Genomic DNA, 16,106 nt, shown 5'->3' on the forward strand with positions numbered 1-16,106 from the left:
GTCTACTTATTCCAGGAGTTCACCGTCTTCCAGACCTCCTTGACTCATTAATTCCCAGTGAAAATAATTTTACCATTAGAAGACTGAACAGTCTAGATTTCAAATTAGGCCCTAGCTCAACTAGAATCAGACACCAAAATTGTTTCATTTAAATCTGAACATTGCTGCAGGCCAACAGAGTTACAAACAGAACTTCATGATTAGACATTCCTTTTTTTGCTAACAACTTGTGGCGTGTTCCCTGATGGGTGCTTTTCTTTTACATGTTACATCAGGCAGAAGAAGCTCAGGCTCTCTACACATCTGAAAATTGGCTGCAGTGCATACGGGAGGCAGGGAGAATATCTTTCACCTCCACATACTGCCCTTTGCTATTTCCAATGTGCTGCCTGGAAGCCAGCATCAGTCACGCATACTAATCAGCCTGGTAGCCGCAGACACTTATGTGTGTTAAAGATGCATCATCATAGAATAGAGTCACACGCGAATAGAAAAGGCAGCAAGCTCACATGCCCTCAAGTGCTCTCAGCCACAGCACTTACTTTCTTCTTTGGTGTTCAACAAAAAAATAAATGCATAAGTATTTTCTTTGTCCTCGTTTTACATCAGTTTAGTAGAACCAGGGATGCAAACAGGTAAGGGGTAAAAAAAAAAAAAAAAGGTTGAGCACATTGAGTGGATAGAGAAAACCTGCCAAAACTACAGGGTTTTGTGGGCATTTTTCCCAGTGAGAACATTTTGAAAGATATTTGCTTTACATGCTCATTTCTAGTTCCTTTTAAGTGTTTTCAACTGCCTGAAAACTAATTCTAACAATCATTATCAGGGTTTTTTTTCTGGCTCAGAGTGGGCCTTTGGGGGGGTGACTATGCATGACAGTAAGCATGATCGATCTGCATCATGACTATGGGCAACAGTGAGTCTGAAACTATAATGGTTTGGCCAACAATAACAACATCGAGCAAGTGCCCTAGTGCAATCAGCTGAAGTGCTGGCGCAGGCCACATATGCCATGACAAACCCTATGGGATTTGGTGTTCTAATCCGGCTGTCTCTTCCCGACGCCTTGTTGCCAAGCAACGGCAGCTTGTCTGACAGGATGGTCCAGCCTTGGAGACATAAATCAAAGTTTGCCCTTTCCTCCATTATTTATTAATAATCACCGCAGGTGATCGTGCATTTCCACAAACATGCTCGTTCATCATCACCGGCATTTCACAGGGGGACCCAGGATCTGTCAGGCACGGATCAATTTGACCACACTGTCACAACTCCCTAAGCAGTGTTTATTCATGACCTCTCCTTGGGCGGGGAAATAAATCGATATTATATTGATATTGTGATATGATACTAGATAGTGTCTGGGATTTTGGATATCATAATATGGCATAAGTGTTGTCTTTTCCTGGTTGTAATCACTCAAGCCGTATTCAGTGTGCGTTGTGCTCTTTTAGATTTGCTATTTTTCGCGGTTTCCCCAAGAAAGGATATCGTCACAGTACGATATCATCATCACTATATCATTATTATTATTATTATTATCGAGGTATTTGGTAAAAAAGTACAGCGACCTCTCTAACACAAAGAAACCACCCTTCCAAGAATTGCATGTTTAACCACTTAAACCCCAGCATCGGTATTGTGGGTAAAGCTTTCGCTGAAAATAGCAGATCGACAAGCTCACAAGGCGACGCAATGCGTCGCGTTGTGAGCTTGTCGATCGGCTATTTTCAGCAAAAGCTTTCCCAACAATAACAGAAAATACACTAGTATTGAGCCCTGAGGGACTCCGGTTATCCATGTGGGGTTTAAGTGGTTAATGCTTTGTTGCACATTCTACTCATGTGGTGGCACCAAGACAGGGAATGAGAAATACCAGCCGCAAACACCCCCCCTCCTCAGCCAATATTCCCTTTGCTCAGCAGGTGCACAATAAAATCCTCAGTGTTAATTTAAGTCCAAGGGTGTAAAAAATGTCTCAAATGGATCATTTGGATCCATTTTTACACTCTCTGAGTAAAATTAAACACAGAGGATTTTACTGTGTGCAGTGAGGAAAAACAGAAAAAGGCCAAGAACATTCCTTCCATGTCAGCCTCCTCCAATCTCCCCTGGAATACGTCAGTTTACGTGCACTAGTTTGACCCCAGGGAAGAACAAGCCCAAGAAGTGATGTTTCAATCCAACGTGAGGCATGTTGAGTTAAAAACTGAGAGTGTTTTAACACAAAAGGAGGTACAGAAGACCCAAACACTCCACTTCACTGGATGAAAACAATACGCAGTGACACTTTGGTAGAGGTTTCGGTTGAATAGTTATTTTGCTGTGATGTAACTCCACATTTATCTTGCTCCGTTGCACCATTGATTAGGAATTGATATTCCAAAAATAGTCTCTCTTCATTGACTTGCATTGCACAGGGGAACAGCTTTCAACAGCATTCTGTTAGCACATAGACGAAAGCAAACAAAGCAATATATATATATATAGTGTGCCAATATACAGTACATATAACATCAAAAACCCAGTATGGCTTTTACTTTAGGAAAAATGTCAACTTCCTGTTGAGTTGACTGTTCCGGATCTACTGTCTTCTTCCAAGTACAAATCAACATGAAGTTGACATTTTCCTTAAAAACAAATGCCATACTACTGGGTTTTGTTATACAGTATATAGGCAGAATCTGCTTTGTTTGCATTTGTTTATGTGCTAAAGTGTGACTTTGAGACCTGTCTTTGAGATAAGTGTTCAGAAATTGATAATCCTCATTTACTTACGTTCAACGTAAAAAAATGAGGAGACTATTTTGGATTATCAATTTCTAAACAACGGAGCAATATATCTCGTCAATATTTGGAGTTGCAGGTAACTAACAACCAAGGTGTCATTGGGGCGACAAATCTGGAAAAAAAAATATCTTTGTGCAGGCTAGTCTCGTGTAGCCAGACAACTATTCCACAATCTCCAAATGCTATATAGAGTCTGGAACTACACCTTCCAAAATCCGAGACAGGAAGCTGTCATCTGTTCGTCATTTCCATTCACGAAAATATATCGTTGCTGTCCAGCAGGAACCAGCTAACTCCATTTTCCGCTTTTTTTTTTTTTCCATAAATCAGTGCTATTGAACACCCTTTTTTTTTAAATATTGAACCAATGAAAATTCTTAAAAAGCACTTCTGACAAAACCAGCTAACTCCATTGGATCCTCAAACTTTCTGCTAAACCAGCTAACTCCAGCAAAGGGGGGTGGAGTTAGATGGTTTTGCTGACTCCATGCTCCACCCCCTTTTGACGTCCAACCTCATTGTGACCTTGGAGGTCCATTTAGCTGTTCTTATCAATGATGAACAAAACCTTTTAACAGCTTTTTTGTTTTGTTTTTTTTATTTCCTGAAAAATGAAAATTTTGGAGTTGGCTGGTTCCTGCCGGACAGCAGAGACATCTTAAAGTATCTATTTCTGCTAAGCAGCAAGCTATATATGCTTAGATGATTTTGATTTTGATTTATATTTATATTCGGATACATTTTCGCGACTATAAAGACGAAGCGGAAGTGGAAACTTAAAAGGAGGCGTCACATCAACTTTATCGCTTCCGTGCTCCAGACTGTATGACGGAAGCGTTTGAAAATTGTGGGAGGCAATATCCTGGCTTGTGAGACTATGCAGTCTCCAGCAGGCTTACCTGTTCATGGAGGCCGAGGAGCTGACTGTAGCGCACACGACAGTGCAGGACACCATTAACATGAATGTTGTAGGCCTGTAAGAGAGGCGAGAAGCTCATTAAAAAGTGACGAGAAAAGCTTCTCTGGCTGTGCCAGGAGACCATGTGAAAGGCCTGCGACAGCACATAGAGACTAGACATCAAAGGCATAGATCGATTTTTGGAAAGCTCGTAGGTGTAATGGCTGAAAACAGAAATGTCAGTTGAAAAGCGTACTGTGCTTAATGTCCTTGAGCAATATTTATGTCTGCCTTTGAATGTATTCTCCAAAGCATTCTGAAGCATTCTCCAGAGTATGACACATTTCTGCTTTTATTTACTATATTGAGTGAGAGTGGAGAAACTCAAAATAAAAAGGTGAATTAAAGGGCCCGAGTTTCAGTTCTAATTTCCCAGAGCACCTTCTTGAAGTCAATCTGCAAGAAGAAGATTCTGCATCCACCCACAGGTCTCACTCACTGCAGGAGTGATTGTTAACGGCATCTTCATTCTCATTAGGCCTGAAGAATTATACTTTGTTGTACAACGGTGCCACACTGAAAATACATTAGCAGATCTACACCTTCACAATGCGTCACATCGGAACGTGTTGTTGTGAGCGTGTAGATCTTCTACCATGAAGGAGTGTAAATTAAGCATAGGAGGAAGGAACCAAAGAAGCCAAGAACAAAATGTTTTCATAGTATCGACTTTCAATTCTGCATTTGCCTCCAAAGGGAAACAATGCATGAAATGTAGATTTTCAAAACATCCTTGGAAAATCCTGGCTAATGAATACAGAGAGTGAGGATCACAGTCTGAGGATCACAGAGGGAATGTTTCATTCTTTCGCCTGAACTCCCCTTGTTTATTTTCACAAGAGCTATCATTGGTTACTCCTCCACTACACTGGCATTTGGAATAAACAGTGTATACGCAACTGCAGTTTGCATTTAGAGACCAATCACAAAAAGTAAAGCTGAAAGGGGTCGTTTTTCTGGGAAACAATGCCTTGTTAAATGAATTGTTCAACTGCTAAGTGTGACACTAAACCACTGAATTCTCAATTTCCTGAACTCTGAACCAGTCATTAAAGCTACACTCCATAAGTTTTATGTCCGTTGTATCACTCTCCAGACAAAGAGAAGTAATGATGTGTGACCTACTATCAAGTTGACGTTTGCTTCTAGTGTGCAAAACGTCTGCTTCAGATAACTTTATTGACATTCACGTCACAGCTAGGTGACGGTGTCCTTTCTCAATGGGAGAGTTAGGAGACCACTTCCAAACACAAAAGATTTTCTAGTTATATTGCAACATGTAACATACTGTTCCACAGAAGAAAATAGTTTTATGAATTAAAATAGGTCCCAGATTGTAGCGTTAAAAGCATAATATGTAAATACAATTCAAAATAGTAACCACTTAATGTAGTTTATATTGTCTTAAAGCTCTTTTAAGTTTTTTTTTTTTACTGACTAAAATTATATTTTGTCAAATCTGTATGGTACAGTATGTTAATAAAATATAACTTATACAATTGGGGTGGTTGTATTTGGTCTCACTGCTCTTCTTTTGAGACATTTAGATCCTGTGTTCAAGATGGACACGACCATGATTCTGGTTTGACACAAATTTTGGGTATGGTTATAAAATCAGTCTCCCAAAATACATCGTAAAACCTATAAAAATGCCTTTTTCAAAATTGGTACATGAGATATCATCATTCAATTGTAGTTTAGGGAAACAAAAATGCTTCCACAAAGTTCTACTCTGTACAGCATAACTTTGGCATGAGATGACAGGAAGTGCATACATTGGCTGGAGAAGCTTCCTGTTTGAATGTCAAAAGGCAGAAGCTCTGTCAGCATGTTAATCTTCCTTCCTGTCTGTAATCCAATCCCTATGAATATTAGTCAATAATTGCCATGTCATCTGTCAAAACTAAACTAAGCTTTATTTGACTCCTGTCTTCTGCTTTCTGTTGCTGAAGTTCGTACATAACATAGTAGGACTAAAGAGGCAGACACAGGCAGCCATTGGTAAATAAACAGTTCAAAACTGCTGCAGAGGCTAAGAGGAGAAAGAATGAAGCAGAAGATGTACATGCAGGCAATTAGTCCGCTAGAAAATAATGAGACAAAAATGTACCTTGATGAATAATTTCAGTGGTGAGTAGCTGAAGTTAAGAGATCATGATTGCCAAGATAACTATGATTTACTATAATCACCCTCTTATCATTTTAACAACAGACATTAGATGAGTTCAACTGAGGCTAGTTCATTAGGATAATTCAGGATAAAGCACAGACAAACAAAAGGAGCCCTCGTGCACACCTTGAGAAGCCTATCAGTCAGAAATTCTTTGCAAAATGGCAGCTGTCTAACTATAATTACATGCAGTGGGGCATAATTAACAGCATTAGTCTAAAAACAAATACAAATTATAATTTGATGAGCCTTCAAGCTGATCTAACGAGCCCCAACCTGCTCCCCGACCCAGTGTAAACAACTCACCATCTATTAAATATGACTCTACCTACCTTCACACACATAGTACACACAACAGGCTGTAAAAGCCATATCAACAAAAACCTATTAGGATATGTAGACCAGCCCATGAGAAGGATAACGTGAAATAAACAAACTTCTCCTTTTTGTTTTGCACTTGCTCAAGTATTAAAAACTGCAAGCATTGTTATTCTAAAAACCCCATTGCAAACCCTGCAAATTATGTGGCCTCTTGGTTCCAAGGTACACAGACAATTCTTCAGCATTATGATTCAGCCAAGTCCCTTCCTGCTGTGTGGTTGGTTACAGTAAGGTCACAATGACACTCACACTACAGCCAATAGAAAGGCTGTCTCTCTGACAAGGCAGTTTCTTAATAATACTGACTTTCACAGCGAGAGTATAGGTTTTGAAGACAATTGTGGGAGAGGCGTGAACCTTTATAACAGCTTCCTGCACAATTTAGCTAGCTACAAAGAGACAAGGTCTGCCGTGTGAAATTATTTCAAATATGCTATTTGCATTGCCTGTTCAGCTTCAGTCATGCAAGGAGGTTGTTTAACCATTTGAACCCTAGCATCCCTATTATGGGGTGAACCCCTGGGGTACCATTATCAATGAAGTATAGGGTTTTTTTAAGTGGTTAATGACAAACAGCAAAAAACAACCCAAGCTATAGCACTCCTCTGCACATCTGTAGTGTGGCAGTGCAAAGGCTCATTATATTTCTGAGAGAATTATCACAAAAGCATATTGCAATTCTACCTGACTGAGATACAGCACTTCTGTTTCACAGCTAAATTAAATCCTGCCATTGGAAATAGAAAAACAGTATAGTGTTCATTAGGTCTAATAAATCAGAAGTTATTTGCCAAAATGTAAACATTGTGCATCCCTTGTTTTGAGTTCCTGTACAGTAGGGACCTAGTTTTGAGTTCTACTAGTCCAGAGAAATTGAGTTTTATTCTAGAAACTAGCCATATCCCCTACGAAAGGATTAATCATTACTTTATTTGACTTGAAACAGTCTTTCAGACACACCCACACAAAGACATACCCACACCATATACTTCACATAGGAGTGGGTCCCACAGGAATATGAAATTAATTTCAGGAAAATGTGATTTCACACTTTCGTGCAATAGATGTGGTGTCAAGGGCCAATACACCTCAAGAGAGGAATTGTGACAAACTCATGGATTTAAGTGTTAGGTGTGTGTCATCAGTACTTCATGCATCCAGTGACCACAAGGCACAAGCACTGTTCCCATATGCACGCATGTGTCTTGCACAGTCTTGCACATATTAAAAAAGCACTAAAGCAGCATTCTTTAGTTTTACATGTTGGTTTGGCTGGCTACTTGTCTCTAAAACAAGTCTCTGCCAGTATGGTTGTGTGCTCACACTTGAGTCCATGAGTAAACTTTAATAATGCCCATGTCATGCTTCATTATGAATCATCCTTTCTAGTCACTGAAACCCTACCAATGTGCCAATAGCCAGTTACTCTCTGGAACCTGTTTACAAACCTTGCATGGGGCAGGCATTTCAAAACCAAAAGAGAGAGGCAGGCAGTAACATTGGCACCAGACATGCACATAAAACGTTACAGTGCACCATAATAGTTAGAACACACTGGCCAGTGGTTCTCAACCTTTTCAGGCCACGACCCCAGAAAATAATCATATTTGAACCCCCCAAACTGACAAGCACTTGGAATTGTAGGCATTACATTTAGTTTGACTCGCTTTCACAGATAAATATTGTGAAAATTGCACATCTATAAGCTCACAATTTTTGCCTCTTTCTTATATTATTTGACAATTTGGCCAATGGTTGACCAGTTTTTAGAGTATAGTTTGTTGATTACTTTTGATGCAGTAATGGTCTTCTTTCATTTCTTTATAGGTATTAAAAAGGTTTTAAAAGTCCTTAATTTGTCACTTCACAGGTTGAAGGGGGGGGGGGGGGGGGATATCATGGTGGCAAACCTCCGACCTCAGGGATGCTGACTCAATCTCAATAACAAAAGGGACATTGTTGTGCCTGAGTTCAAGCCAAAGGTACAGACTGTCGAAAGATGTCCTGCTTTAAGAATTAGCTACATGTCATCATCATTTCTTGTAAGCATAACATTTTAAGTCTATTGTATAACGTAATTGTATTACTTAAAAAAAAATGCCTTATGGAATTGTAATCATGTCCATTACTCAATTCCGAACGTGCACGGTATAGGCTGTCTTTTACTCTTAGAAAATAGGAGTTATACAAGAAACACTTTCGATTATCTTTCCTTGACACGTTAGATTAGTTTCTGTTATATTAACACAGCTGTATAGTCAGTTCCATCTGCCGTTAAAAGATAACATGTTTACTTTGTACCACTCACCAGTGGTGGAAAAAGTACTCACATTTGTTGCTTAAGTAAAAGTATCAATACTGCAGTGTAGAAATACTCTGTTACAAATAAGTCCGGAATTCAAAATGTACTTGAGTAAAAGTGCCAAAGTAGAAAGTACTCATTATGCAGAATATATCCCATTTCACAAGCTTTCAAATGTATAAAACTCTTTTGAAAATAGCAGATCTACAAGCTCAATCGGCTATTTTCAAATGGTCGAAATGTATATAGGGCTCAAGTGGTCAATGTATGTTTTGGTAATCAAAATCTACAAAGTAATAATTAACTTCAAATAATTGTAGTGAAGTAAAGGTACAATATTTGCCTCTGAGATGTAATGGAGTAGAAGTGCTGAAAATGTCTAAGTAAAAGTTGAAAAAAAAACCCTCAATCTTACTCAAGTACAGTACAGAGTAAATGTACTTCGTTACTTTACACCTCTGCCACTCACCACAAATGTTGATCCATTTTCCCCCGAACGAACCTCTGTTTCAGGTATGGAAAAATGCATTGTGTAGGTCTTTAGACTGCTTGGAAGACAAGTCCTTTTTGTCAATATTGTTGCTTTGAGTACACACAGTTGATTCTCACAAAAGTTCACTGCAGTGGTGGTGGCTGTACAGTCCCACTGTATTCACCCACAATGTGGCGATTGTAAAAGTCCAGATCAGGAAATATAGATACCAGGTTCGAGCAGAAGAATAACGCCGACTTCTATTAGAACTATTAAAGTCTCCTAATACCAAGTAACATTCCTATCAAACTTTTCCCCACGTCAGGGCTAAACTTTTCTAGCAGCCCGTAGCAGCCATGTTGCAATGTTAAGTAATTCTACCTTCATTGCTGATGCAAAAATGGATTTATTCCGTCCAAGCTGTGAATGATCCGGGGCTAAATTGATACAGACATAACGCTAAATCCTCCTTCGACGCATGTCGTTCATTCCATCCGATCAGATGAACTTTCTGTTCGGATGAAAAGGTGCAGTTTGTTTGTGCAACAAAACCCCCGCGTCGCACCGTGGCAGCCGATGCTAAAAAGCCCCAATGTGTCACACAAACAATCCAACGTGGAGTGGGTTTATTTATGTGCTTCCTTGTCTCCTATGACTTCTTGATCGAATGCATATGGCTATAGAACAACACACCAACAAACAGAAAATGTAATATTAAACCGACGAAAGGCGGTTACAACAAGGTTGCAGCCAAAGCAATAATGTATTCAATATGTATCTGCTGCCCCATCAAGAGGCATTGCAGTGTTGCCAGATGTTGTGAGAGTAATAAGCAACCTGGTCTATGAAAACAAGCCCAAAAGAAGCGAGCCCTTATTTGAAAATAGCAGATCTACAAGCTCACAACGCGTAGCGATGCGACGCGTTGTGAGCTTGTTGATCTGCTATTTTCAAAAAAGATCTTGAAGAAAATGTAAACATTTTAACAGCACAAATCTTGTATGGGGGGCATAACATATTTTCAGATGATTGATTGATTGAATACTTTATTAACAGTTGGCCAAAAAAGCCAACCCAAGAAAGCACTATGGCTTGTTTCCATTGGGGTCCAGCGTATTCAATTCATTGAAACATTTAATGACAGACAAATATACAATACTATGCAAAAACATCATATAAACCGGGGTCTGCAGACAAATAAATACTGGTACATGGGGGTCCTTGGCATGAAAATGTTTGGAAGAACCACTGGTTTAAACAACATTACACAGCAAGCCCACAATAAGTACACTTTAGAAACAAGCCCAAAATAAGTACACTTTAGAAACAAGCCCAAAATAAGTACACTTAGAAACAAGTCCAAAAAACCGCAACCGCCGATATTTTCAAACAACTTTACAGAAAAACAAGCCCAAATTTGCTTATAATAAGCCGACATGGCAACACTGATTGCAACAATCCCTGGGATCAAACCATTATGTTTATCCAGGGAGGGGCGTCCGGTTAGTGCGTTTACACAATTTGACTAACGCCTCTTTTCTTCACACGTTTTGAAACATATATGGATGGTATGGCAACTTCCACCTAAGATAATAGCTGACTAAAATATTCCATCTGGCGTTTATTTGTGTTCCTTAGAAATCCTGTGCGGCTCGGAAACCCCCTGCTAACGTTCACATGTTAAAGGTTTTGTCCAGAGTGTCAGAGAACGAAAGCGCAGCAGTCAACATTTATAGATCAAAAAGTCAGTATAAACACTTCTAGACGACTTAATAATAATTTCATAACTTGCTTAATATTAACCAAGCAGTGAAACTCAAAACGTGGCACATGGTTAACTTAATCATGAGGTCAAATTGGCCAGTAACATTTAGCTATTTTTATTTATTTATTTTCGTGCAAGGCTTCAATAAGCTCTATTATTATATTTAATACTATTAAATATAATATTTAATGTATCCATGCTGTTGCAAATCACAAGGGCGATAGCTTGACTTAGGCTAATTACAGTGGTGGAAGAAGTACTCAGATATATGACTTAATATTTACTTACGTAAAAGTAGCAATACCACAATATAGAAATACTCAGTTACAAGTAAAAGGCCTGTGTTCAAAATGTTACTTGAGGAAAAGTACAAAAGTATTGGCATCAAAATATACTAAAGTACCAAAAGTCAAAATGTTTGAAAATAGCAGATCTATAAGCTCACGACACATGATGTGTCTTTTGAGCTTGTAGATCGGCTATTTTCAAATAGCCTATGGGCTAAAGTGGTTAATGTATGTTTTATGATATAATAATGTATATCTGCAAAGTAAGTTTTCAAATAATTGTAGTGGAGTAAAAGTACAATATTTGCCTCTGAGATGTAGTGGAGTATAAGTAAAAGTACTGATAATTGGATACTCCAGTTAAGTAAAAATGTACTTAGTTACTTTACACCATTGGCTAATTATAATGACAATCCCTACGGCGATGTATGTATGCACAACATGTAACGCAATATGATGGCATGAAGGCTTTGGCTTTGTCTTCATCCCTTCATTCATGTCATCTCTATATCAGTATCAGAGGATATAAATAAAGGCCTGCATTATAAGCTGTCTTTTTTGCTAGTTTATTCTATTTTTTTACAGACGAAGTGTAAGCTAATGATAAAATGTGCACGCGATGCGGAAGGCTGTGGAAAGGTCGTCATTCTTGTCACATGACCAGGCTACCATGGTCACATGACCAGACTACCATATGGTCATATGACTTTACTTCATTGGACTGAAAATGAGAGCTGGGGGCTTCCAGCTGAAATCATCAGTGGTTATATTAATCATTATTTCATGCTTATATACGAGTTGTCAGTTGACAGAGCTGCAGGTAAGTGCATTATTAACCAATAATAGTTTATAATAATAAGTGTTTTTTTGTGGGGGGGGTGTAATGACTATACAATAGCGTGTTTTGGTAAAGCAGATGATGTTGTTGTTGCTGCTGCTGCAGGTATGCAGTGATGTAAAGTAACTAGGTACATGTACTTAAGTACAACTGAGGTATTTTTACTTCACGGGAGTATGTCCACGATGCAAAGCATTGTGAGCTTGTAGATCTGCTATTTTCAAACGATTTTTTTTTTGGTACTCTCTACTTTTGCTACTTTAAGTACATATTATTGATACCAATACTTTTGTACTTTTACTCAAGTACATTTTCAGGACTTTTACTTGTAACAGAGTAGTTCTACATTGCGGTATTGATATTTTTACTTGACTAAAACATTTGAGTACTTCTTCCACCACACTGCAGGTATGTAAACTGTGCAGTGAGACCGTCCTGAACGACACCTCTCTGGTGGGACAGTTCTGCAGCTCATCTGCAGGTCGCATCGACGGCCGCTGCTGTCTGCAGAATGACAACAACACAAGCGATCCGCAATACGTCATCGGGTAGGGGGTTTAATAATAATGCACCACTATAGTCTCTGACAAACTTGGTCTTTAGTACAGTGGTTCTCAACCTGTGAGTCGGGATCCCCAGGGGGGTCCCCACATGATTTTGGGGGGGTCCCCAGATTACCTTTCAGACCTTTTTAATACTTATAAAAAAAACAGACCATTACTGCATTAAAATCAATCAATAAACTATACTATAAAAACTGGTCAAACATTGGCCAAATTGTCAAATAATAATAATACATACTATGAAAATAGCCGATGGCCTCGCAAGCTTGTAGATCTGCTATTTTCACAATATTTATCTGTGGAACTGAGTCAAACAAAAAGTAATGCATCACCTCCTACAATTCCAAGTGCTTGTCAGGGTGGGGGTCCCGACTTCCCAGTTTGAATATTATTATTTTGGGGGGTCGCGGCCTGAAAACGATGAAAACCACTGCTTTAGTAGATACAATCCTCAGTGTTAATTTAACTGTACACACTGTAACACAAATGTAAGCGTCCATTTGGTTACATTTGTACACTCAGTGGATATATAGTTGCTTACATGAACGTGTATAGGCTAATACTGTGTAATTACTGTGTAACGTTACAGGTGAGATAGTTTCAACACTCTTGAGCTACAAATGAATAAATGACCAATGAGGATTTTACTGTGTCAAACTAGGGCTGGGCAAATCAATATTGTGATATGAGACACTATATTGTCTGGGATTTTGTATATCGTAATATTGTGATAGGCCAGGGCAAAAGTATTGTCCTTTCCTGGTTTTCACCCATTTAGACCTGGAACCCTGTACGATACCTTTCAACCGGGGAACCCCTTTTGGGGTAGTTGTTGCTATGTACAGTATATAGCAACAGACATTTTTTCTTTAATAAATATTTTAAGTTTTTCAGAAAACTTAGGTCAAGATTTAGATGGCGTTTTTAGAATCGTCCTCAGGTCTAAAGGCTGCATTACAGTAAAGTGATGTACTTTTTCGAACTTAACTGTTATAGCTTTATTATTATTTGCCTTTACCCACTTATTATACATGTAGACATAACTGATAAACTATAACTATGATAAACTCGGTGTAAATATTTTGTGAAAGCACAAATTGTCATCCCCACAATATTGTCCCAAACATATTGGACTTTGTCCATATCATCCAGCCCTATGTCAAATCAGCAGTGCGGATACTGCATTCATATAGCTTATTCTACAACTTTACATGGTTTCATTGTTCAGGTATTATTACTGTTAACAGTTCATAAACCTTTCTCATATCCTTCTCATTATTATTCTTGTTCAGGCTGGATCTGTCCAACTGCTCTTTAAGTAATGTGAGCGATCTTCAAGAGGCATCTACCGCTGTTATTATGTATGTACTGTATGTTTTTATTTTAACGTTCCCCAATGTTGTGTGGCCTATCAAACTGATGGCAAATACGGTTATACTTTGTTCACTTTTCCTTACAGTGACCTCTCACACAACCCCATTGACAATCTCAGTGACAAGGTGTTTCAAGGATTTATTGATTTAAAACAATTGTAAGTATCATTTTATATGTACTGTATGTATAAGTTTTATGTCGATGGGGTTATGTGGCTACAGTACATGTTTTCCAGCAAAAAAATAACTGTGTAAATTTGACCATGATTTTTTACCAATGGAAATGTTTTTGTCTCGTTTGTTTTTACTTGGAGGATTTTGCCTTCAAACCAAGTTTGTCCAGGGGGCAATACATCTTGGGAAAAGGTGGAAGTCAAGGAGGGAAATCGTCTTTGTCAAGATCCGCTGAACTTGTGCAACCAAACTGGACAGCTGGGTAAGTCCTTGTATGCTGCAGGATCCACCTGCCAGCCAGTGTTCAATGTTGTGGACCAGTCACTACCTCATTAAGCATAGGACAAATTAACTATTAAGCTAAATTATTGGGAATACATATTCGTTCATGTCTGGAATGTTGATGACCCACAGCTCTAGACTGTCCAGAGAACTCTCTATGTGCTCCCTATGGCCCTGGCTTCTCAGAGTGCAAATGTACTGGCAGACACCATGGATACAAGTGTCTTCGTGAGGTCAGTCCCATAAGCTACAGGCATGTCTGCAAGTGGTCCTACATAATAACCAGTTGTTGTTTTTTATCTCAAAGACCCTTGAGCTTTGTTTTTGCTTTTGTGTTTGTTTAACAGGGGCAGTTCCCAACTCTCTTGGTGTTTGCACCTCTTGGAGGGTCGACGGTCCTGGTTGCCACCATACTCTGGGTCACCCAGAGACGCAAGGTCAAATCAACCTGACCACTTGAACCCTAGCATCTCTATTCTGCAAGGAACATTCGCAGAAAATATTGTTTCTACAAGCTAGAATGCAATGCATTGAGCTTGTAGATCAGCTATTTTCTGCAAAGATTTTTTTTAGTGTAGAGCGAAAACAGGAGGGAGCCTAGTATAGAGCCTTTGGGAATCCAGTCAACAAAGTATAGGGTTTAAGTGGTTAAAGCATTAATTTATACATTTGTACGGCTGTGTCAAGACAATAACAGCTTCAGCTGGTGACAGTCTTATGACAAAGTATAAATTAGACCCGACTGTCCCCTGGCTTTAGGTTTGATCACATACTGATCTACTGAATTTAAGTTGATTAATTCACATGGGAAAAAGGTCCGAGTTGGTCTGCCTCAAGCCATTTGAAAAGGTTTTACTACTTAAGACAGACAGCCGTTTTATTTATGGAAAATGTTAAAAACTGACAATATTTCTTTTATATATTATACTTGAACAAGCTTTTCTTTATAGTTTTACATCCAAGTTTTACTGTTATATTATTAACCAATACTAAAGTAATACAATTCTACAGTATATTACTATATTATGGACATGTTTTTAAACTGACATTTCTTTAATACAAGTTTGAACAATTTTTTACCATTACTCGATGACTGCAATTCTGCAGTACAGTACATCATTTGTTGGACTACGCTTGGCTGACATGAGTGAAACTGACAAGTTTAGTTTAAGGAGTTCTATGGGACTTAGGTTTATCTAAGTTAACTGCCAAACACTGTAAATAGGGTTTACATGAACACTGGAAATTTGTATTTGAAGCATGAGATTGCATATTTCGTGTGAATTGTAGTAGATTGGATCAATAGCATAATGTAGCCTAAAATTGTATGTTGCACATGTCCTTGACTGAGGATGAAAATAGATTATATTATGAATCACTGAGCCAGTGAGGTTCACATGAGTTTTTGTGCCTATGCTGTAATTTTATAAATTATTTCTGCACATCAGCAATAACATTTGATAAGAGTTGCATAATGACGTATTTAATCATGACTACTACTCTTATCATATTGGTCAGTTCTGGTCATATCACTTGGTAACTGTATAGGATGATGAGCTGGTTTTTGCCCCAACAATGAACCGACAGGTACAATGATTTGTCTCCATATATGTGGTCATTCATAAGCAACATAATGGCAATAAAAATTAAGTGAGTCACTTCCATTAAAACTTTCTGAAATAAATACATTTGTCTACCACAAACCAGTACTTTTGTCACTGACTCAATGTATGTTGGAGTCCTAAAAGTAT

The 16,106-nt window shown here is 38.5% G+C and overlaps 2 protein-coding genes across 3 annotated transcripts in view; one reads left to right on the plus strand and one right to left on the minus strand.

Moving 5' to 3' along the window:
• Positions 1–9,864, minus strand: part of snx17 (sorting nexin 17) — a 36,599-nt gene extending 26,735 nt beyond the window's left edge. For both annotated transcript variants that reach the window (XM_084083313.1, XM_084083312.1), the window contains exons 1-2: positions 9,071–9,864; positions 3,690–3,764 (exon numbers count right to left, since the gene is read on the minus strand). In XM_084083313.1, coding sequence (XP_083939439.1) covers positions 3,690–3,764; positions 9,071–9,130 — 135 coding nt within the window. In that variant the 5' untranslated portion in view covers positions 9,131–9,864. The remainder of the gene's footprint in view (positions 1–3,689; positions 3,765–9,070) is intronic.
• A 1,674-nt stretch (positions 9,865–11,538) lies between these two features.
• On the plus strand, positions 11,539–16,047 carry atraid (all-trans retinoic acid-induced differentiation factor). The gene is made up of 7 exons (XM_084083314.1): positions 11,539–11,945; positions 12,372–12,511; positions 13,819–13,887; positions 13,986–14,057; positions 14,214–14,335; positions 14,488–14,588; positions 14,703–16,047. Exons 1-7 carry the CDS (start codon positions 11,853–11,855, stop codon positions 14,805–14,807), a joined length of 702 nt encoding a protein of 233 aa, XP_083939440.1. The 5' UTR covers positions 11,539–11,852; the 3' UTR covers positions 14,808–16,047.
• Positions 16,048–16,106: the final 59 nt, after the last annotated feature.

This window comes from Gymnoscopelus microlampas, assembly GCF_963454915.1.
Source record: "Gymnoscopelus microlampas genome assembly, chromosome: 16".
In the NCBI taxonomy this organism is placed as follows: Eukaryota; Metazoa; Chordata; class Actinopteri; order Myctophiformes; family Myctophidae; genus Gymnoscopelus; species Gymnoscopelus microlampas.